This window comes from Opisthocomus hoazin, chromosome 1, assembly GCF_030867145.1.
Source record: "Opisthocomus hoazin isolate bOpiHoa1 chromosome 1, bOpiHoa1.hap1, whole genome shotgun sequence".
Taxonomy (NCBI): domain Eukaryota; kingdom Metazoa; phylum Chordata; class Aves; order Opisthocomiformes; family Opisthocomidae; genus Opisthocomus; species Opisthocomus hoazin.
This window is the reverse complement of record NC_134414.1, coordinates 79,784,189-79,806,469: the sequence shown is the minus strand read 5'-3', so window position 1 is coordinate 79,806,469 and position 22,281 is coordinate 79,784,189. Positions and strand designations below refer to the sequence as shown.

General features: G+C 42.1%; 1 protein-coding gene across 3 annotated transcripts in view; it reads left to right on the top strand.

Annotated features, from left to right (window-relative positions):
- The window catches only part of CYFIP1 (cytoplasmic FMR1 interacting protein 1), an 80,160-nt gene that overhangs the window by 5,746 nt on the left and 52,133 nt on the right, over positions 1-22,281 (top strand). For all 3 annotated transcript variants that reach the window (XM_075427366.1, XM_075427356.1, XM_075427373.1), the window contains exons 2-11: positions 12,801-12,924; positions 13,106-13,195; positions 14,576-14,653; positions 15,720-15,821; positions 17,069-17,250; positions 18,662-18,758; positions 18,896-19,024; positions 20,300-20,404; positions 20,581-20,672; positions 21,907-22,024. In XM_075427366.1, coding sequence (XP_075283481.1) covers positions 12,808-12,924; positions 13,106-13,195; positions 14,576-14,653; positions 15,720-15,821; positions 17,069-17,250; positions 18,662-18,758; positions 18,896-19,024; positions 20,300-20,404; positions 20,581-20,672; positions 21,907-22,024 — 1,110 coding nt within the window. In that variant the 5' untranslated portion in view covers positions 12,801-12,807. The remainder of the gene's footprint in view (positions 1-12,800; positions 12,925-13,105; positions 13,196-14,575; positions 14,654-15,719; positions 15,822-17,068; positions 17,251-18,661; positions 18,759-18,895; positions 19,025-20,299; positions 20,405-20,580; positions 20,673-21,906; positions 22,025-22,281) is intronic.

Below are 22,281 nucleotides of genomic sequence, written 5' to 3'. Positions count from 1 at the left end.
TCATTGACATATATCAATAAGGAGAGTGCTGAATTATGCACTCTGAATGTGAAGCTCAGGAAAACTATCACGACATGTTGCTCAAGATAGGTGTGGATGCTTATCAGGGGATATCAGAAGTAAAGCTTTTGATGAATTTTAACTGAAACTGCATATTTTCATGTATTGTATAAAAATGAAAGTGCAAAATGTTACAGATGATGAGCTCTCTTAGAGGAAAAAGAAAGCTTAAGAAACTAAAAGCTATTTGCTTATTTCTGTTTTCCCCTCCACCCTGTCCTGCAGTATTTCCTTAATTTTTTAAGAGAACTATTAAACTATAACTTGCTTTGTATCTGATTTTCCCTCTCCTCCCCAAAATGCACAGTGGTACATTTTTTGTTTTTAACAGTTTCTGAAGCCTGTTTTTTTTTTTCAAATACCATCATTTTGAAAAATTGTGCATTATTCTGGTAGTGTGTTGGATATTAAATAAAAAGCTACTTTTAAGCATGAGTAGTACAAATTTGCCTAAAATTTCTTCCAACATATTTTTTGGATAAAGAAGCATCCTTTTATTTCTTCAGTGAGAGTCGCAGGGGTTGGACTGCTGATTTCAGTAAATGCTTTCAGGTAGAGGGAAGGAGTGAGAATGATAGCATGCAGCCTCTGTTTTAAAGAGGCGTTTTTATGGAAGCCTTCATTCCCTTTTTAAACTTTTTAAAGAACTTTTTAAACTTAAAATAAGTCAGTGCTGAAGCCAGAGTTTCCGCTGCAGGTTTGCATTGGAAAAACCCACTGTACAGAATGAATGCCCGTCCTGTTGCTGGGTGCGTAGCGTGGTGGGCCCAAGAAGAGAGTGCTATCTCCCCCTGCCCCGAGAAAACCATCTTTTCTCATTCATTTCTCTTGTGAAATGAAAGTACAGTTCAGGAACTCGCATGCTTAAATGAACAGTTTGTCTAAGGCTGGGAGGTTGTGTTATTGCTTAGATGGGAATCTAAAAACCCCAGACTAATGACTTTCGATTTCTGTGGCTCATGCCCTCATGTGTAATGCAACCTGCTGGTGCTCAGCTGACCATCCACTGCTCCTTTCCACATGTGAATACAGGTGTGCCCTTTTTGATTAAGGTAACAGCAGCGTGTTGTGTGTCCCCCCCCCAAATGCAAAGAACAACCAACCAAACCCATGCTGAGTAGGCAAGAGCATGAGCAATCTGTGTCGGTGGTCTTTCTGCAGGACGAAAGGTGCTGTGTCTGAGCAAGGCCGGGCTCAGCCCGTGCTCACGTGGTTGCTCCGCTTCTCTCCAGGGTGGTGATTGTTCTTGCTGCTTCCTTCCTTGTTCTTTGCAGAATCCTCACACTGGGAATTTTGTCCTTGCTAAAGAAAGAGAGAGCTTTTCACAACTGCTGAACGTGCCATAAGCGCCGTGCTTCAGTGCCAAACTTCAGCCTTGCCCAACGCACTGCCGTGCGGCATCGCTTCCTAGCACACCCATGCAGCAGCAGCAGGAACCGGCAACAGTGGTATGGAAGAAATGCGCGTGGAGGGCAGCTGCAGGAGATAACGGCAGCAGCACAGCAAAATGGCCACAGCAGCAAAAGAAGCAGATTCAACAACAGGGGTGGGGAGGAGTGAACTGGGTGAGAGGAAAAGAGCATGAAAAAGAGAAGGGGAGGGAGTTAGTCAAGAAGCAATAACAAAAAGAACTGGAAGTTGAAGGACTAGCAAAACGTAAGTTACAGCTGATGCAACTCAAAGATGTAGTATCAGGGGGACAGTTAAAGGGGTGAGGCAAGTAGGTGTAGCAAAACAGATCTCACCTAACTCAGAATGAGACAACAGGTTAAATCTTTTAACTTCATTCCAACCTGAAGAGAGGCCAAATATTGTGGAAGAGTTTTTAATACGTATATAGGCTTAGAATTAATACAGAACTGAGTTAGTATTCTGAGAGTACATGGAAAAAATGTAAGAATTCATCAGTAAAACAATGCAAGCCCCCTCAGCCATCTAGCTCCACCAATATCAGATTTTTAAATTTTATTTTATATTGGTGACTTATCTCTTGGGCTTTAGGCTTAGGTACACAGGTAGAACAAACCAAGCAAAACTGCTCCGTGAATTCTTGTAACACAAGTGCCATTGCAGAGGGGGTTGCATGCTGCAGCGACAGGCCCTCCCTCCTTTTTCACATGCGTGGGATGCCTCTGGAGCGAACTTTACAGGCTTAGGCTTCTCCCATATCATTGTAAGGGATTCTCAGATAAAATGAGTGGCGACAAGCAGAATCAGTTTCCGATTTTTGAAGTGCATGTGTCGCACTACACTGGAGATTCCTGGATGGGCATAGTGTTTGATCCTACATTTTATCCTCAGGTTGTTGCATCTCTCCTCCAAAGCTTCAAGGTGGGGAATGATGCTGCAGATGCAGAGTACTAGCCAGGCTGCCTATCGAAATACCCGGTGATTACTCGCTGCATCGTCTGCTGCAGGTAGTGCTGCTGTAGAATTAGTATGCGCTCATCCACGTGCTACTGCTGGCTGCTAGCACAGCAGGGAAAGATAAACCCACTCTTGTGCAAGCTTGCTAGCAAGAATGTAGCGACTCCAGCCTTGTGGGATGATACCAGAGTGCCAGGGTTGCACGATGTTCTCTAATTGTGTGAGGGTTGTCTTGCTGATGCTTTAAAAAGGAGTAACTAGTAGACCTGAACCTGGTGGCAGGCATCAGAGAAGGTGATTCTGTCCCACTGTGGCTTACCAGTCTTGATGTAGGCTTCATCCAAAGAGCCTCAGACTTCCTATTCGTAACCTATTGTGATGATAGTAGAGTATCTGACCTTCCTGACATTGGAAATGTGCTTGAATAAATTCAGGAACCTAGAAGGGAATGCCTATAGTTAACTGACAAGCATGACTGACTGTCATCTGAGCGTTGGTGGTCAGTGTGTCAGCGAGCCATTTCAGCTACATGACAGCATCATTAGCAGTAGTGTCCTCCTGACCTTGATTATGGTGTGGGAGGAAGAGAGGAACAGTATTGACTCATGCAAGCGTGACTTTCAGGTTGCATAAGTGGTGCTGCCATTGCTTAGCGAAGTATCTGATGCTGCACAGAATTTGGTGTCCGAGGTGGTAAGACTGGTGTATCACGGAGCGCTTCAACCTTGGTTGCACACTCATAGCATAGTTATTGCTTGTAGAAAGAGAAGCGAATTGCGTGTCATGGTGTCTCCCTGCAGGGGACAGAAGCTGGACCTGTGGCAATGTGGGCTACCTTAATGAGGAAGGTTGTGTGAAAAGTTCACGCGTGGCTGAACACAAAGTGCTTTTAGTTTGGGAAGTTGAGATTTTCTAAAGAAAGATTTTCTGTCCTTTAGCATTATGTTTTCTTCCACATCTGCTGTCCGCTCTTGGAAGCCTGCTTCTTCCCCTGCACCACTCCAGTGGCAGGACAAAGCAGTTAATGTGAGCCACGCCGCCCCGTAGGAGTCTAATACTAAATTAATTATTTCCGTTATGTGGCCGTTCTTCTGGGACTTGCGGTGGTGCTGGGATGGGATAATTCAGTGCCGGATTTTTTTTTCTTCTGCTTTTGCACCTATTGAGCCTTTTTTATTCCAGTCACAGATGTATTTTTGAAAGCTTAACAGTATGGCAGATCTGTTGCACAAAGGACTGTCAGCTGCTGTTTGCTTTCTTCTGTCTTCTGCTTTAATCAGGCAGGCCAGTAAATGATGTCAAAAGCATTTTTCTTTGCTCCTTCAGCTTATGCAAATCTGTTGCTTAGGAACGAAGAGGAACTCCAGTCCCGAAAGGAACATCTTACGCTGATCCCCTTGGCAAAAAGGCAGATTGTGCCGTCCAGAGCACAGAAAAAGAGCATTCGAACAGAGAAGACCCAGCACATTGCTGTTCAGTGAAGCACTTTAGTTATCGGCCTGTTAAAATGTTTTCTGCTCAGTCTGAATTAATAGGTATGCGGTTGAACAGCTCAGGCTTTTGAAGTTTAATTAAAATAGCACTAAAAGGGAAATTTCGAGAGAGATCTTGGAGGTTTGAAAGAAAAGTGAATATTATAGTCATCACCGCTGTTCTTGGAAGAGAAAATCAGTTCCTTTTGTTAGCCCTTGCCCTCACAAGGGCCTTTTGTGATCAGTCTCATGGTTTAACTTGAGTAGGTATATTGCACAGAATATTGAATCAACTTTTCTTCATAGAAAAAATGATCTAATTGAATTTCTGCAAGACAATAAGATAAAAAAAATGGCGGAGTGCAACAGAAGGAACCTGAAAATGCTGTGTTTCTATAGGGATAGGATTTAACTTCTGCTGCTGTGTAGACCAAGCCTATTCCTGTGGGAGTGTTGTCATTAGTTCCCATGGAGTTCACTGAAATTGGTCCCGCAGACCCCGGTTCAACTGGCCATTCAATCATCTTTTTAAGTTTATTCCTATTTTAATTTCTGTTCTTCTATGCATGGGCTGCTGAATGCCTTTGTTCCTCCTTTTGGAAGGATATGGTGCCTTTCCCTTGCTTAAACTGCTGTACATAGTTTTCCTGATTTTTATCATGGTATCCTGTCCCCTAAAGTAGGGTAAGCTTTGACTGATTGATTGATGCCTATTTTAAAAAGGCAAAACAACTCACGTAGATACATGTTTCGGTTCATGGGTTGTAGGGCAATTATAATTGGCAGTATACATGCCAGGCCTCAGATTTGATTTTGATCTGAGATTCAAAGATGCTTTTGCAGACTTAGGAAAGAAGAGAGGCAATGTCAAAGGAAGTGCTGTTTAAAGTACAGACAGACTTCCCCTTTGTTTTATTTTGAGCCTGGGAACGTGTACAAGCACTTGGAGATCGAATGCATCTATTTAAAAGCGAAATGAAAAAATGTGTCCAGTGAACTGCAAGAAGGCGTGGGGCCATCCCTTCCCGGGACCTGTTTTCAGTCAAATGAAACTGTGTTCTCATCTGCAGAGTCGTAAAATATTCTAGAACTTGTGTAATCCAGCAATTTTTTGTTGGTTGTTTAAACTCCACCTTAATTATCTCACTCCTTGGCAAGAGTCTTCTCCAATTTTTTGAATAAGAAGTATTTTTTTTGCTTACAAATTTTAATGCTTGAGATCTTTTTGGGTTATGTAGAGTGTAGTCTTACCCCAAACAGTTCCCTGAAGTCCCAAAACACCTCTGCTTTCTTGAGCTGTATTCTCACGCTGATATTTGCATGCGTTTTATTGGTTTTGGATGCACGCTGGTTTCCAGAGCTTAAGTTGTACTGGGTGCAACTGGGGCCCGCTCTGCTGCAGCATCTCTTCTCGCCCCGCTTGCGCAGTTGCACTTAGCGTGTCACTGAACAAACTGTGGTAACTTCCCCCGCGGTGGAGAAACGGAGAGAAGCTGTGCTCGAGCGGGTCAGGCTTTGCTGATCCCGGCTCAGCGCGGGGCCCCCGGCTGCAGCCCCGATCTGCTGATCCAGCCCTTTGTCACCCGGGCCCCAGCCTCCTCCCAGCGGTGGGAACTTGCCCGGGTACGTTTCTTCTGAGCTGGTTCAGCCTGTTTGAAGTGTAACTATGTGCATTTTTGAATGGATTCATGCTTATTTTAAACTTCAGGTTTTCTTGGAATTCGTGACTGAAAATACAAGCTTTGGAGAATTTCTTATTTTTGTTTTGTGAGATATATATTTGAGATACCGGTACTCGAGAATGGTGAAGTGAATGAGTCCCTGTAGTCTGACTCGTATGGTTTGTGAAAATGAAGAGTCTGTGATAATTTCAGTGCTCAGCTCTCTCTTTTGCATCTGAGTGTTGACTTTGTTTTATGCTTTGTTCCAGGAAAAGCACCCGCACTGTCTGCGTTGGGCTCTTGCATTTCCCTGTTGCTTTTCATTAATTACAGCGGGAGGTTGGCCACTGCTGCTGCTCCTTCGACTCTTCTCACCCCGAGAGTCAGCGTGGCTCAACTCTTTGCCCGTTTAGCTCTTCCCGCCAGCCCGGCCAAGCGCAGACGGAGATTGTGGTGTGTGTGTTTGGAGCAGGGAGGGAGAAGAGGGTCTGTCAGAAGAGAAGGCAGCGGTAGGTGGGCTGCTCTGAAAGATAGGACCTCCGGAGGGGTTTACTCTGCTGTTGTTGCCCTGGGGACAGCCTAGGTAGCTGGCAGTTCGTTCAGGAGCAGATGGGACGTGCCTCGTTTCTCAGCACCCATTTTCAGAGTCCATCCGAAAAGCGGGATGAGTGAGCGGAGGAAAATAATTTCATCCATCACTTTTTTATCTGCCACTGCTAGATTGCTGCAGCCCTTCATGCCAGGGCAGCTTGAGGACCCAACTGAACCCAGCTGAGCAAAGACACTTGTTTTACTCTCAGACTGTTGGGGACATTCTAGTAATTCAGCTGAAGTTAAGCTGAAAAAAAGCACAGCTCCTTTACGTTATTGTCTCTTTCATAATTTTTTTTTTTAATCGGTGGTGAGTGATAGAGGAAATCACCGCTCATGAACATCTGAGCTGTTGTCTAAATGAGATGAGCCTTTGCTCACCTTACCAGCTCGAGTGGCCTGGGCGGTGAGGTTGGCTGCTGTGCCTCCATGTGCGATGTCAGTGCTGGGAGAGGTTCCCTCTCTGCGGCACTGCCTGCTCGCTCCTTAGATCTTTCCCTTGCCGTGCTATCAGCTAAACCCTTCTTTGGTTTTCCATCGAAGTTTGCCTTCTGGGACTTGAGATGAGCATGTGATAGCAATAGACCCACTTGTATTCGTTGCCTCATCTTTCCGGTGTGCACCAGTATGGCAAAAGTTGTGCTGTAAGGAGCTGACAGCAAAATCCACCTGGGAATTGTCACCGTGTCCAGCTGGTTGCCTGCTGCAGCCTCCCATGTTTCAAGCGGGAAGACTGCTGGTTTACTGCTCTGATAGTTGTGTGAGGATAAATCCTTAAAGACTTCAAGGAGAGGGTGCTCAGGTGTTCCCAGGGTGTCAAATCTTTGAGTGAGTGATGCAAAGGAAAAAAAGCCTGTCAGCTATGGCATTTAGGTTTTAATTATTTTTGTTTTATTTGAGGGAAGTTTAATGTTGTTACTTCTTTTTCCAAAAAGGAGAGCAAGGATTGCCATAAAGTGAATGCCTCTACTTGCTGTGTAATAGTCTAAATCAGTGCTTTCTGAAGAAAAAAGAAAAGTTACTTTCATTGTAGCTTGGTACTCTCTACTTTTTTTTTTTTTTTTTTTTTTTAACCAAAGGGCTGAATTATGCTACTGATTTGGTTTCTGTGGAAATGGTCACTTCACAATCTTAGTCCGGGGGATAATACCAGTTTGCAAGCGATTTAAACGGCATATGTACTTGTACCTCTCTAAGGAGTCATTTCCCATTCTTTCCCTATATATTTTCAGGATACTTAATTACCTTTTGATTTTTTTTTTTATTTAAGTGTTTTGTGATAAACGATATCATTCTTACCATCTCCTGATCTTGTCTAACCCAGTCATAGAATTTCATCGGATAATTTTTGTGGCAAAGGGCTTTATTTTTCATCTGTAAGTAGATATTATCAAAACCAGTTATTTGAGGTTGAAATTTTTATATTTGGAATCAATGTCTTATTAAAGCTCAGCTGGATGGATTCTTAAGGCCATTAGAGGCTGGCTCTGGGAAAGTCTTGGCCAAATGGTTGTGTCAGAGGCTGAAGAGGAACTGCGTGGTAATTTCTGCATTTATAGCGAGGTCTCAAGAAGCCTATGGTTACCCAAGTTCACTTGCTTGACACTTTATTTTTAAACTTGATTGCTAGCTACAAGTCTCATTTGTTGGATTGTTTGTGCCATTGCTGAACATGTGTAAGAAGTATCTCATATCATCAAGCATCATTTTCCTGTTTCAGCTATTTATAGACTGAGTGCCTGAGTTGTCTTTTGATCTTCTCTTTGATAAATAATCTGACCTGCTTAACTCTGTCACTGGAAGACATCTTAAAAACTCAAAGTTTTTTTTTTTGTAAATACTTAACTTCCTAGAATCTGGGGGAATTTTGTTATGAGAGCTGAATAGTGTTACAGTAGTCCTCTCCCTCACAGTGATTCTGAGGTTAATGCTCTTCTCTCTACTCTCTGCTTTCTCTGTCCTTACCTTCTGTTTTTTTGTTATTTCTTCTGGTCACTTTTCTATGTTTTTGTCCAAAAGACTTTTCCTCGTAACTTGCTCCTGTTCATATTGTTTTTCTAAATAGTCTGAAGCCTCGGGAGGCCTAAAAGAGCAGGGCTGAGAGACGCATGCTGGGCATTTTCTGATATGCTTGGAATTAAAAATATGGATCTTTTGCAAAGACTTCAACACTATTCTGTAGGGATGGAGGTATGGAAATGATGTCTCTATGAGAATTGACACTCTTCTCCTCTAAATACCAGAGCAAAGTTGTGAGCAGGGCTCTGCGTATCAGGCAGTTGCATGGCTGCGAACAACAGTACAGAATTATGACATTTAAAAATATTGGCAAATCTTTTTGTCTGAATATGTTTCAATAATAAGCCATCTCTGAAGTTAAATCAAAATGTAAACAATGTTAAAGGGACTTCAAGGTCTGATGCCTTTTTTTTGTTTTGTTTTTCCTGTGGACAAAATGTGATGGAGGCAGCTCAGCGAGATTCTCTGCAGCGCAAGGTTTCCTGAGCAGGTCAGGCCCTGCCAGGGCTCGTCTCCTTCAGAACTAAAGAAAAAGAAGAATATCTTAATTTAAGCTAGTCAGTGGCCTTGCACTAACATACTCAGAGTTTCCCTAAAACCCCTGTGATTGATACCTCTGATCCTTGGACACGGTGGGACTTGGCACTGTAAGGCTGAAGCTTGTCTGTACAGGAGACAGCGATTTTCTTGCTTTGAAATCCGGAAAAAGGTGTTGAGAATCAGCAGAGATGTTGCTGTCTCCTGCTTAGAAAGCTGGCTGTGCTCATCAAACACCAAAATGTGGCAAAACAGCATGCTGGCTTATGTGATTCTCTCTGCTGGAGAGAGGATGTCAGATAATGAATGGTTTTTTAATTAAGTTGTGTACGCCCAGGAAAATGTGTTCTTGGAGTGCATTTTGACTTTACTGCTATAATGATGTGTCCTGATACAAAGATAACAAACAGGAAAAGAGGATTATTTCAGAAATAATTCTTGCATGTGTTCTGCCTGAGAAAATCCATCCTGGAAAATCTCAGGTAGGTACAAAGCTACACACACAACACTGTAGGAATTTAGTAAGAAAGTAATTCTTGCAGCTTGGGTAAAGTTAATAGTAGAACTGTAATTATCAGTATGACTAGAATCTTTTAATCCGTTGTCATTTAGGTAAACTCCTAATCAGACTGCAGCTTCTGAATGTTTTAAGTAGGTCTTTGAAGTTTCTTATGTTCTCTGCCAAAAAAGGAGTCTGTTAAATTATTAACTCTCCTGCCCAGTAATTTCACTTGTAAGAACTCATAGTGAATGACTCTTAAGGAGGCAGAACTGTCTAATTTTGTGTCTTTGGAATTTTGGTTTTCTTTATTTTTTCTGAGACTTAGGGGGAAAAGAAATTCTGGTTTTGCCAGCCCTCCATTGTTGTACATTGGAAACAACCTTTGTCTTTTGGAGCTGGTTGTATTAACAACAACGGCAGAAAGAAAAAACCCCGAACTTCAACTTTTCTGTGCTGGTCCCAGGGCTTCCCCATCCGGCAATGATGTGGCAAGGACCATGTGACAGTGTCACCTGGCAGTGGGATGCTGTCTCCCAGCTGACACGGCATGAGTGTGGCTGAGCACCGGCTGTCCCCGCCGTTGTCGCTGCTGTCAAACCTCCACTGCTCGCTTCTCGGGGGTGGAGGGGAAGGGTGAATCCTGTCCTGGCAGCATCTGCAAATGTGCCAAAGCTGGGTGGGAAGGATCTGCTTCCCCTCTCACGTCTTGCTAGGTACAGGGTAGAGAGCTGGAGAACGGGAGCATTGGGCTTGGCCAACGGAAGACCAGGCGTGCGGGTACCTTTTGGCAAAATTACGAAGCGGGGCTGTCGGCAGGCGACCTTAAACAAGAAGGCTTTTGTAACAGTCTGTGCCCAGTTGCTTATGTTTTCCCGGTTCAAAAAATGCTGATCTGTCTTTGGGAAATCGTGCTGAAGGGCTTGGAAAAGTGTGCCTTTCCGTGGTCCTTTTCACAGCCCAGAGGGCACCAGGGAGCTTTAGTTTCTGAGCTTGTGCCTCTGGCCTGGTAATGGGGGGTTCCCAGACGTGTGCTGTTAAAGAGATGGCAGCATGAGATGGGATTTTGGTTTTGCTTATGCTTTAGTTTCTTTTTTTAAATTATTTCCCAGTATTAAAAGCAAAAGAAATCCCCAGATAGTCTAATGCCTAGTAGTCTGAGACTAGAAAGCTGGTGCTGGAGGGTCACTCCTGTGCAGTCGTAAATGTTGAGGCCCAGATGGTTGCAGGTGTGCTTTCTGAAATAGCTCGCAAGGAGATTAAGGGCCCTGTTCTCAGAATATTTGCTTCTGTTTCTGAGGAAGCACAAGTCAGGAGCCTGGCTTTTGTGGCTGCCTGGCTCTCTGCTGCAGCCGGGACCCAAGTCATCGATGGATGGGATTTTGGGAAGAGCAGGAAGATATGTGGACTGGGGAGGGGTTGTTGATACTTTTCTTTGATTAAATGACGGCTCCCCTTTCCGTGGGCAAGAGCAGCAGTCTTTGTCACAGAAGGGGCAGATGTTTTTTGCGATGGTTTTTGTAGCAGGCCCGGAGCAGTTTTTATAGCATGCCCTGGTTGTGCTTTCTCGGAGCCGGGGCTCTGCAGCCGTTTGCCTGCCCCGTGGTGCTGCTGGGTGAGGGCCGTGGGCCCCTCGGTCCCACCGCCGGCACGTCCCGGAGCTTCTGCTTGGATGGAGACGCCAAGGGGAGGAAAAGTGTCAAGTTGGAAGGAGCCTCTCAGTTAAACTAACCTAAGTAATGTGTTGTGTAATTTTCTGTTTTAACTAAAGCTTGATCTATAGATACTCAGACCAAAAATTAAAATACTGTTTATTTAAAATGCAGCTTTCTGCTGCTTCCTTTAGGGTAAAGCTGTTGAGAGCCTGATCTCCTCACGGACTTTTGCCCAGACGCGGAAGTTTTTTTGGCACTTGTTTATTTATTGAAGGGAGGACACTGTGGTTTTTCCCTGTCTCTAATTTAAGAATAACCGTGGTTCTTGGGAAGGAGCTTAAGCTGAGTGTAGGCAGGTGCTGGGCAAGCGTCCCAGCGCAGGTCTGCCAGCCAGCACTCCTGTCAGGCCAGTCCTCCCTCGGTTTTCATCAGGGATGGCAAACGGCACAACATGGGCGTGCATTTATTTATTTTAATGAAACCTTGAAGCAAGGTTTGGGTTTGAGAAGCAAAAGGCCTGTGGACCTTTCCATTGTGGTTGTTTATAAAGTTGCCAGTGAGCTCCCTCCGTATGTGGCGTGTTAGCTTTGTGGCGGCGGCTTGGGACACCAGGCTGGTCTCTGACGGTAGATAGGTCATCACTTCTGGCCTTCCCTTTGCTCTGGATTTTGGGATTTTTATTTTTTTTTTGTCAGCTGAGCCTTTTCTGGGAGATAAAGCTGTTGTTTCTGTGGCTCTTTCCCCAGGAAACCACAATTAGGTAAGAGAAAGTGAGGAGGCTTTTCAGCCAGGCCACTGAAAGCGCAGCGGGTGGTGCGGCCGCCAGCCTGTCCCAGCTCTCTCGCAGTGAGCTTTTGGTGAGATCTGCTCATTCCCCACTGCACACGGGGGTGGCACGGCTCCATGGGGTGATGCGTGTTGGGCAGGGCCCCGCTTCTCTGGGGTGTGGGTGCCCATGCCTTGGGGGGTGTCCCTGCCCTCCCGGCTACAGCCCCAGGCAGGCTCAGGTGCTCCCTTTGTAGTCATGCACAGTTTTTCTCTTGTAAGTGGGTGAAAATAACTTGCAAAGCCCTACAGAATAAAAGAGACAGCTTGGTTAGAGGTGTGTTACCTTAAAAATGAGGTATTTTTGACTCCACTGAGGAGGATGAGTAGGTCATTGTGCGAAAGTGGATCACCGAGTTGTTCTTCACCCTATGCTTTCTTCTCGTTGCTGTTCTCGGTTCAAACCCCCATGCAGTGGTGTACGGGGATTGCCGTGACCACGAGGGGTTTTGTGCCTCTCTATCATTAACTCCTCGAAGCAGATCTGGATGTCCCAGGACATGAAACACTGGAGACCGCTGGCACCTTTTGACTGCCAGGTCTCCTGAAGATAGGCTTTGGCAGTATTGTCTGCGCATAAGGGTTTGACGACTCGTCAGCTCAAAAATGAAACCTTGCAGGAAAGTTTTATACCTACGCTTGCTACAGGATTTTTCTGTGTTTATTGTAACTGAAGCAGACCACAGAATGTCTTTCCTTCTAGTTTAACCAGAGAAGGTTACACTGTAGTCTTCCTTTCTTTACTGTACATTAGAAGTCATCCTTTCCTCTTTTTTTTTGTGTGTTTCTGGTGTGCAGCCATGGGCGAAGAGAATCATTTCTCAACTCATAAAAGTAAGGAGGAGGATGTTAGTCCTAAAAGTCTTTTTTGAACTTGTGTACTAAAAGCAACTGTGTTTCAGTTTGACTCTTTCCCTTCCCTTATAGTTGAAGGGAAACTGCACATTTCCTACAACACAAGTAGTTCCCTGCTCGTCGTATTACTCATTTGTTTTCAGTGTATATCAGAATGATAGGGGTTGGAAGGGACCTCTGTGGATCTTCTATATAATAACATATAAAAAGTTATATGTTTGTGCTTATACATATCTGTATGTATGTATTTTTTAACCAGGTGCAAAATGACTGCTCAAGTAACACTGGAGGATGCCTTGTCCAATGTGGATCTCTTGGAAGAATTACCACTGCCAGATCAGCAACCATGTATTGAACCCCCGCCATCATCTCTGCTTTACCAGGTGTGTTGTCACTGCGGGAAAGAGTTTTTCCATTTCTCATTGCTGTTAAGAAAAAGCATATGTGCTTTTCAAAGAAAAAAAAACCAAACAACCCCAAACCAAAGTGTGTTGATATTTGCAATATATGCAAAAATTCTTTTGCCTATCAAGGACTAAATTCTGCATTTTACTTTCTCTGCAGCCAAACTTCAACACTAATTTTGAAGACAGAAATGCCTTTGTCACTGGCATTGCAAGATACATTGAGCAAGCTACGGTCCATTCTAGCATGGTAAGTAGATATTCAGATAATATCTGAATCGTTAACTTGGAATAAAAGGAGAAGAACGTGTTTTCTTGCATTTCATTGTAAGAATTGTGGTCACAGAAAAGCACAAACCAGGTTACCTACAACACTTCCAGGAGGCAGTGAGATGAAAAAGTGTGTGGCTTTTCTTTTTTTGTACATGTACTTCTTGGTAATTTAAAAATGGTCTTACTTCTTGATCAACCAATATTACTCAAAAGTTTCTTGCTTTCATTGTGTATTTTTCCAGTATCCTGAGGCGAGTTGGTTGTATTGACAGGTAGCTGCTGTAACTTGAGTGAAAAATTGCTTTCCATCCTCCCAAATTTCCACTACTACTCTGTCAGTTCAGTGGTGTTGAAGGGTTTTTGTTGGCTTCCTCACCATGGAGTGTGAGTGTTAGTGGTTTATTGGCATGCTTTTGTGTAAGGTATCCTGTGGTTTTTAACAGTTCTGCAATATAAGACTTCATACTAGTAACTCCATCTGTCTCTGCTGATGATGTTGCTGTTTTGGGATACAAAAGAATTTGCAGGCTGCAAACGCTGGTCTGTACTGAACTTGTAGTCATATCATGGCACTCTTGGAAAATGAAGGATAATATGTCTTGTAATACTGGAAGCCAATTCACGAACAGTGGAATGAGCAGGTTAAGCACCTGTTTACACGCTACTGAAATGCATGTAAATTTACACCAGTCTACTCCTAAAATTATCTGGTGACTCCTCAATCTGTTTTGAATGTTTGGAAGTTGTAGGCCCTCTCTTTTGACTTGTTAAGAAGGATATTGCTCTGCATGTACTGACTTTTTTGTCCTTGACCATTCCACCTCTGTTTAAGAAGAAACACCCCCCCCACCCCCATTAGAATTTTATTTATAGATCACAGTGTCTTTAGTTTGGGGAAGAAAGAACAAAACCCAGTCTGATCTGGGGAGATGATAACTTTTGTCATTAGGTAGGCATAATTGCTGCAGTTGTTGATTAGTGAGCTGGTAGGTGTTTGTTGGCTTACGTGGTGTGAAGATGATGATGTGAATTCTCTCAGATTTAGGTTGGGTGCTAAAACAGATGACTGAGAATAAATGAATTTTTTTTTTAGCTATTGGTTTATAGGCAAGCTGGACATCAGTAGCTGGTCAGCTCTAATACGTGTAATATGCCAGCTGAGCCTATGATTTATGGTAATATTTTACATACATACAGTATGACGTATCATTCAGCTTGCAATATATTTGTGTTTGTACATATACATTCTGATAAGAGAAATAGGTTTGTTTGTACAAGGTCTTGGAATGATGGAAGACAAGTGGAATTAACCCTTTTGTATTAGAAAACCTGCTTATGCTGAGTGTCTTTCTTACAGAATGAAATGCTAGAAGAGGGTCAGGAATATGCAGTCATGTTATACACATGGAGAAGCTGCTCAAGAGCCATTCCTCAGGTAAAGAATGAAAATTAAACTGTCATGCATCATGTGAACTTCTGTCTTGATTTGGTGTGGAGTTGCACAGATACAGCTTTATGAAGGAGCTATGAAATGTGGTCTACTCTGACTCCTGAGCAGGCAAGCTGGGCGTGCCATAGCATCTTTTAGCACTTGGGGACCAGTTGGTGTCTTTTTTTTTTTTTTTACTTAAATAAGGGAGCTATAGCAATACCTCGTGGGTTTTATGTTAATCTTATTGACTCATTCAAGAGTAGTATAGGGGTAATGTGCTCTAGAAGGAAAATCTTTGATTGTCAGATCTGTTTGAAGTAAAAATTTAATTAATTTCATTCAAGAGAGTGGACCCCCCAACTTTATACTTAAATTCAGAACAGGTTTAACAGGTGGCATAGCATGTAATAATTACAATTCAGGTTAAACCTTAAGTTTCTAGATGCCCTAGGTAGTAATTTTCTGAATGTCAGAGCTACGCAGTGTTTTATTGATCTGTATGGAAATTAAAGCCCTGTGAATAGGTGAGAAGTCTACAGGCAGCCTCAAGTATCTGGGAATGATTGTACAGGGGTGGGAAGAATATTAAGATGTATCAGAAAACTGACCAAAATTATAACCATGAGCTCACACCTGCCTGCTTGATAAGGAGTTTGTAATGCAATTATTTTTGTACTGAAATGCAAGGAAGGCTTATCCTGTGGTTTAAATACCTAGAGTGGAAATCAAGTAATCTGTTTTAATTTCTGGTTTTGGCCCTATTTTAGTGCATGGCTTTCAGCAAGTGGCTTAATAATGTGAAAAGAATATTGTCTTAACCATATAGAGGTGTTTGAAAACTAAATTATTTGCTGTGAGGTAATGGAAAAATTTAAGAATTTTTTTTTTTTTTTAAACACACAGAGTTAATCTCAGAAGACCAGCATAAAATTACCAAACAGGAATTTATGCCCTGAGTTTGTCTATTTAGGATGGTAATACATTTTCTCAAGTTGTCACTGGGCATATTAGTTTCTGAGGCTTTATCAGGAAAAGTCCCAAGTGTAATGATCTCTTTAATTGTCCTCAGGTCAAGTGCAACGAGCAGCCTAACAGAGTAGAAATTTATGAGAAAACTGTGGAAGTTCTGGAGCCAGAAGTCACAAAACTGATGAATTTTATGTATTTTCAGGTAAAAGGAATGGAAACAAAATTTGTCAGTAGGCTTATATTTTTATAGTCCTATTTTATATGCTTGGTATTGTGTGCTCAGATATTTCACCTAGTCATTATCTTTGGAAAATAAAAAAAATCTCATATTGTCTCGCAGAAGGGTAGAATTTCTAATGCCTATCTTAAAAAGTGAAGGTCATCTCCATTAAGACTTTCAGCATAAAATCGAAAGTAATTGGATATGGTCCCTACATAGCACATGGGGACAGTTCTGGGCACTTTAGGAAGAAAGGAGATAGAAATCTAGTGTGTTTCATGTGTATACATAAAAGCGTCTTGGCACAGAAGCCTTTTGTTGGAGGGTGAGGGATCCACAAGTCTGGACAGCAGAGCAGCAGGTGTGACTTTGCCATGGAAATTCGTAACTGAGGCAAGCTAACACAGTTGTTCTGACCCGCCAGCCACCCGAGCGACGCGGGCGCTGGAGAACAGCTGTGTGTCTTGCTTTCTCCTCTGCGCTGGCAGCTCGCCCTCTGGTTCAATGGCCTGAGGATGGTTGCAGGCATTATTCGGAGGGAGCCAGAGCAGCTACAGCCCCCAAGCCCCGGCGCACACAGGAAGAAGAGACTGAATGAAATGTAATATTTCCTGACATCTTCCCCAACTGGCGGATCTCACTGACTACAAACAATCTCCTTTTGTTCAAGGAGACTAGTGCTCTGAACTCAGAACAGATTCCTCTTTGCATTTGAAATTGCTGTCATTTTTTGCACTTGTAGTCTCTATTTCAAATGGCCCTGATGTGCGCTTGGAAGTAAACCCTCCAATAAACATGTGGCAGGGTGATTTTGTGAGTTGACATGTACGGCTATTAATCAGTGTGCTGTGGGGCTTTTTTGTTGTAAGAGAATAGACCTATGATCTGCCTTTCAATGCATATACACTTTCTCACTAAAGAAGATGGAATCACTTGTTTCAAAGGGATTTTAAACTTTTACAAAATTTACTCTGCAAAGAATCACCTTGCCCCTTGTGCCAGGCAAGCTCTGTGGCAAAAATCACTGGTGACACTTGTAGCACACAGCAAGGACACAGAGATGGAGCTGGAAAGTCTGTGCTGATGCCTTATTAGCCTTGCACGATTTAAACATTTTTCTGCTTCAGTGGCACTTTTCATTGGACCAGCTCCAGTTACATGATGAAACTTTTTTTTCTGGAAATGCCATAGCTTTTACTCCCCATTTCTTCTTTTTTTCTGCCCATTAGAGAAATGCAATTGAACGGTTTTGCGGGGAGGTGAGACGTTTGTGCCATGCAGAAAGGAGGAAGGACTTTGTGTCTGAAGCATACCTGATCACGCTGGGCAAATTCATCAACATGTTTGCAGTATTGGATGAGCTGAAAAATATGAAGTGCAGTGTGAAGAACGACCATTCAGCATACAAGCGGTAAGCGGCAGGGAGCAACAGGACCCAGGTTTCTGCTGCCAGGGTAGAGGCCTCCCACGAGATGGCAGCAGTTGCTTCTTTTCTGACAGCTTTTTCTTAAAAAATAGTCCCTTCACGGGTGGGACAGGTGACTTTGGGACTAGAGGTGTGTTGACTGCAGTTAGGCAGTTGAGTAGATCTATTTTCTTTGTTCTGGTCTTCCAGCAGCAAAAGGTTCTTATGCCTTTCAATGTCAAGCTGTCAAATACTTTGTCTTGCTGTATGCTAAACATAATGAATATACTTTGCTCAATGAAGCTTTTCTTTTGAAGTCTGAGAGAAAACCAGCTTTCTGGTCACTTGTGCCACTTCTCTTCTGTCGTCTCCTATCCTGTCCTGTTCTCTTCTGTCCTGTCCTGTTCTGTTTTTGGCATCCACTTTTGACATTTGTAGCTGAGAGTTGTTATGCTTGTTCTTAACACATTTCAACTTTGCCATTCAAGGTCCTTGTGACTGCAGGTGTAGCAGGGAGGGGAGGAGGGTGGGATATCAGTGGCCAAGTTTTGTGCTTGAGCTGCCAGATGGTGTTGGGTATCTTTTGTTGAACAAGGTGGTCAGAGCAGCAAGTGAAGACCATCTTTATGCCAGCTGTAGCATCTGTGGTTTTTCATAAAGAAAACCATTCAGGCAATGCCTAGCCCATTTTATGTATGCTGCTTCCACTTACATGACATTTAATTTCTACCTCTACCAGTAGTTGCCTTTTGTAGTTGTTGTGCCTGGGGACCTCTGAAACTTGCTGGTTTGTGGTTTTTTTCTTTGGAGGTGTGCTTCTGGAGGACAAACCCTGTTTCCTGGAGGGCTGCCTTTTCCTGGGTTGGTGTGTGGCTTGGGTCTATAGAGCTGCTGCTGCCCTCCTTCATTGAGGGACACACCCAGCGGTTTTCAAGTTGGGTTGGATTGCGTGTTTTAATTAGGGTGCAGCGGGGAAGCTGGGATTGGAAAACAGTTCATTTGCAATAAATGAAGTCCATATCTCTCTTATAGTGAACTTTCACCTTTCCTTTCAGCTATTTTATTAAAAAGCCTTCCCTTTATCTTTTATGAAACAGGCTCTTGACACAGATTTGTCAAGTCATAGCCTGTGTTTGGATAACTCAATTCTATAACGCTGTGGCAAGAAAGTGCTGGCTGCGTCTGCCAGGTTCTCTTTCTGCTTGATTCAGGAGTTTGGAGGTGGGAGATGCACTGGGGGTGACAATCCTGAATGAGCAGTGACTGATACACAATTGTCCTGGCAGTTGAAGATGTTTTGACAACTTACGGTTCCCCTGGTAGATTTGGAGACGAGTGTGTCTGTTGAGCAGAGACAGATTTGGTTTACAAGAAGTCCTGTTGAAAGGAATTACTGTTTTTTATTCTGTCTTCAAAGAGCTGCTCAGTTCCTGCGGAAAATGGCAGATCCTCAGTCCATTCAAGAATCCCAGAACCTCTCCATGTTCCTTGCCAACCACAACAAGATAACACAAGTAAGCTTTAATTGTCTTTCTGCAAAATACCTAATGCTTTACAAAACTATTACAATAAAACTCTTCCAGTTTGGTAGTAACCGTTCCCCAGGGAGTATAACTAGTTGACTAATAACCTTTTCTTCTTTATTTTCCAGTCTTTACAGCAGCAGTTGGAGGTGATAGTTGGCTATGAAGAACTGCTTGCAGATATTGTAAATTTGTGTGTGGACTACTACGAGAACAAAATGTATCTAACGCCCAGTGAGAAACATATGCTTTTGAAAGTAAGTTTCTTTCTGGTACAAAATTAGAAAGTAATTGATCAGGCAGTACACAGATGTCTGAATTCCCTTTTTTTTTTTTTGTTTTGCCTTTTTTTTTTTAAAATGAACCAGATCAACCAAGTAACTCAAATTATTCCCCCCCCTTGTATTTTTATTATATTGCATGCTAAATCTATTTAGAAAGTTTCTAGTCCATTTTTGGTTTTCATAAGTTGAAGTTGACCCAACTGAACTGCAGCCTTGCTAGGAAACCATTTCTATGGAACTGTGTTTCTATGAAGTATGACAACAGAAAGGAACTCCGGTGTTTTATTTTCAGATGCATGGCAAGTTTGTAAAAAAAGCTTTTGGAGGTGAGACTGTGTATCAAAGATTTCAGGGAACAAGTAGCTTAAAATTAGGGTTAGTAAGTAGGTAAGTTTAGGTAGCTGGAATATGTACATGTAATAAGAGAGTGCTGGGCAATATGAAGTGTGGTTGATCTTACTAACTGCATGTCTTGCAGCGGAAGAAAAGGTATAGAGTAAGAACTGAAAATTTGCCTCATGAAAAATATTTTGAATCAGTGTTTAAACTTCTGAAGAGCTCTGGTTTTTGGGACCAAATGGAAGCATCCTGAAACAATACATGTACTGTAGAACATTTGTGTTCTGTCTGCAGGGGTGTCCAATGTGTTGTTCATATTTAGGCCTTGTGTTCGGTAAATGCGTGCTTACAACACATGAAGTGGCTGATGGTCAGCTCCTGCTATTGTAAATACTGAATTACAGCTTTATGTTAATAAATAACTTGGACAAAATGTAATTAGATTTTTTTTTTTGGATGCTTCTGAGCTCTTGTGTGTATAATTCAGAGATACACTGAAAGCCATAAAAAGGAATAGCTCAGAGATGTTAGACCAAAATTCTGTTACAGAACAGTTTGCACATACAGAATTTTAATAAAATTGAGTGGAAAAAAAACCTGTCTAAAAATAGCCAGACTCTAATTTCAGTGAGATTTTTTGCATGCTAAACCTTTATACAAACAAGTAGCATCTTTTAAGGATAACTGCTCAGGCTGATGTTAATGTAAAAGCTACTAATATACACATAATAAAAGGACACTACAGAAATGTATGTATTTGAAAACAGAATATGCTTGAAGGAGGGCTGGTGTTTCAGGACTGTGTTTTTAAGATACTACTTTTTTTAGTGATATGAAGAATGGTCTTACTGCAGCAGTTTTTTACATCTGAGGTCCTTTTGCGCAGAGGTTTGTTCTTCTCTTTTTCAGGTTATGGGCTTTGGATTGTACCTGATGGATGGAAGCGTCAGTAACATCTATAAGCTGGATGCAAAGAAAAGGATAAATTTAGCCAAGATAGACAAGTTCTTTAAGGTTGGTTTAAGATGTGACCTTAATATGTGATTTTAAAGGTAATTCCCCTTGCATTTTAAATATAATTAAACAGAATAAAGATCACTTTGGACTATAGTATGGGTAAATAATGGTTTCTTTGCAGTAAGATTTGTGTTTAATAATTTATCCTATCTGATTTTTTTCCCTGCTTACAGCAGTTGCAGGTTGTCCCACTATTTGGCGACATGCAGATTGAACTTGCAAGATACATTAAGACCAGTGCCCATTATGAAGAAAATAAATCCAGGTAAGGGGGAGAAGGAAACAGAGAGGGGAGCGTCTGGGTTGGGACAAGTCAGACCCTTGGAGTATATTTTCATAATCATCTGTTTAGTCTGTGGTAGTTATTTGGTCTACTTTTGATGTGGGTATTTCAGTATTAACGTACTTCATGTAACAGATACAACTAAAGAAACAAGTTGTTTAAAGACTTTTCTATGCTGCTGAGCTTATTCTTGCATCTGTGACATATCACCTGGGTTGGAGAAAATGAATTTTGTCTTACACTAATTTCATTTTTATTTTTTCCTTTAAATATGAAACTTTCTTTAAAAGAAATGAAGGATTTTACTAAGCAAGGTGAGCAGTAGTGGTGCATGGGTAAATAGGCATGTGTATATTGTATATGGAGCAGCAACTTAGCTTGTCTTCCCCCTCTTTTTTTTTTTTTCTTTTTTTCTTTTTTTGGCTAGGGGTGCAGCACAGCAAAATGGCTGGAAAATGCAGCCAGTTTTTACATAAATGGTTCCATGGTTTATGGTTATTGCTTTGTTTTAGTGAATGTTTCCATGCTCCTCCAAGACCTTCCCTCCATGCAGTTACATGAATTTAGAATGTAGTGCTTGGCATTTTAATTCCTGCAGAAAAAACTTGTAACCTGCATGTAATTGCTAAGAGAAAATCAACAGCAGTGGGCCTACTGAGCTACTAAAAATATGAGGCTACTTAACATGACATTCTTGGTAGCATGTCTTTTGTGTCCCTTTTGATAACATGTTGATAGTATTTAATAATGCCTTTTTTTTAAGGTTGGGAGCATACTCTAGGCTCTTCATAGTTAAACAAGAATACCAGAAAACAGTCTGAAGGTAGCCAGATGTATTCTGCAGCCTATACCTATACTTCTGCCTTGCCTTTCAATACTTTTCGGTCCTCCCCCTAAGTGTATGCTCCTGAAGAGAGGTGCTGGTTTGTATTTCATAGCATCAGCCTTTAAAAAAAATATAGGAAAAGAAAGAAAAAAGATGTTTTTTTAAGAGTTGGAAAAAGTGCTGTTTCAACTTTGAAGGGCAATCCATCACTAATAGATTGTGCAGAGTCAGAGGTAGAGGTGTGAGGGGAGGAAAAGCCTCAAACAGAGGAGAGGGAAGAGGTGTTTTTTTTTTAACAAGTCATGCACTGTGGTTCTTTCTTGGCAGTATCAGTTGTACTGTTTATTGCCTAAACTGATTTAGGTGGGGTTTTTTTGTCTATTGAAACAGATGGACATGCACGTCTTCCAGCAGCAGTCCCCAGTACAATATATGTGAGCAGATGATCCAAATCAGAGAAGACCATATGCGTTTCATATCAGAACTTGCTCGTTACAGCAACAGTGAGGTGTGTGGGATTAGAGCTATTCATGCAAATTTGACATCACCAATTAACAGTTTTTGTTAAGTATCTGAAGAGCAGGTAAACCTCAGGCTAGGTAAATGACAGAGCTTGATCACCTGAGTCAAGAAGAGCTGGCTGCAGGGTTGGTACCCAGTCTCTGCATGAGATTTACACTAATTAAATTTAAAATAATAATGATCCATCATATAAACTGCAGTATTCTTCTGCTTATCTATCTGTCTGTCTAGGATATATATCCT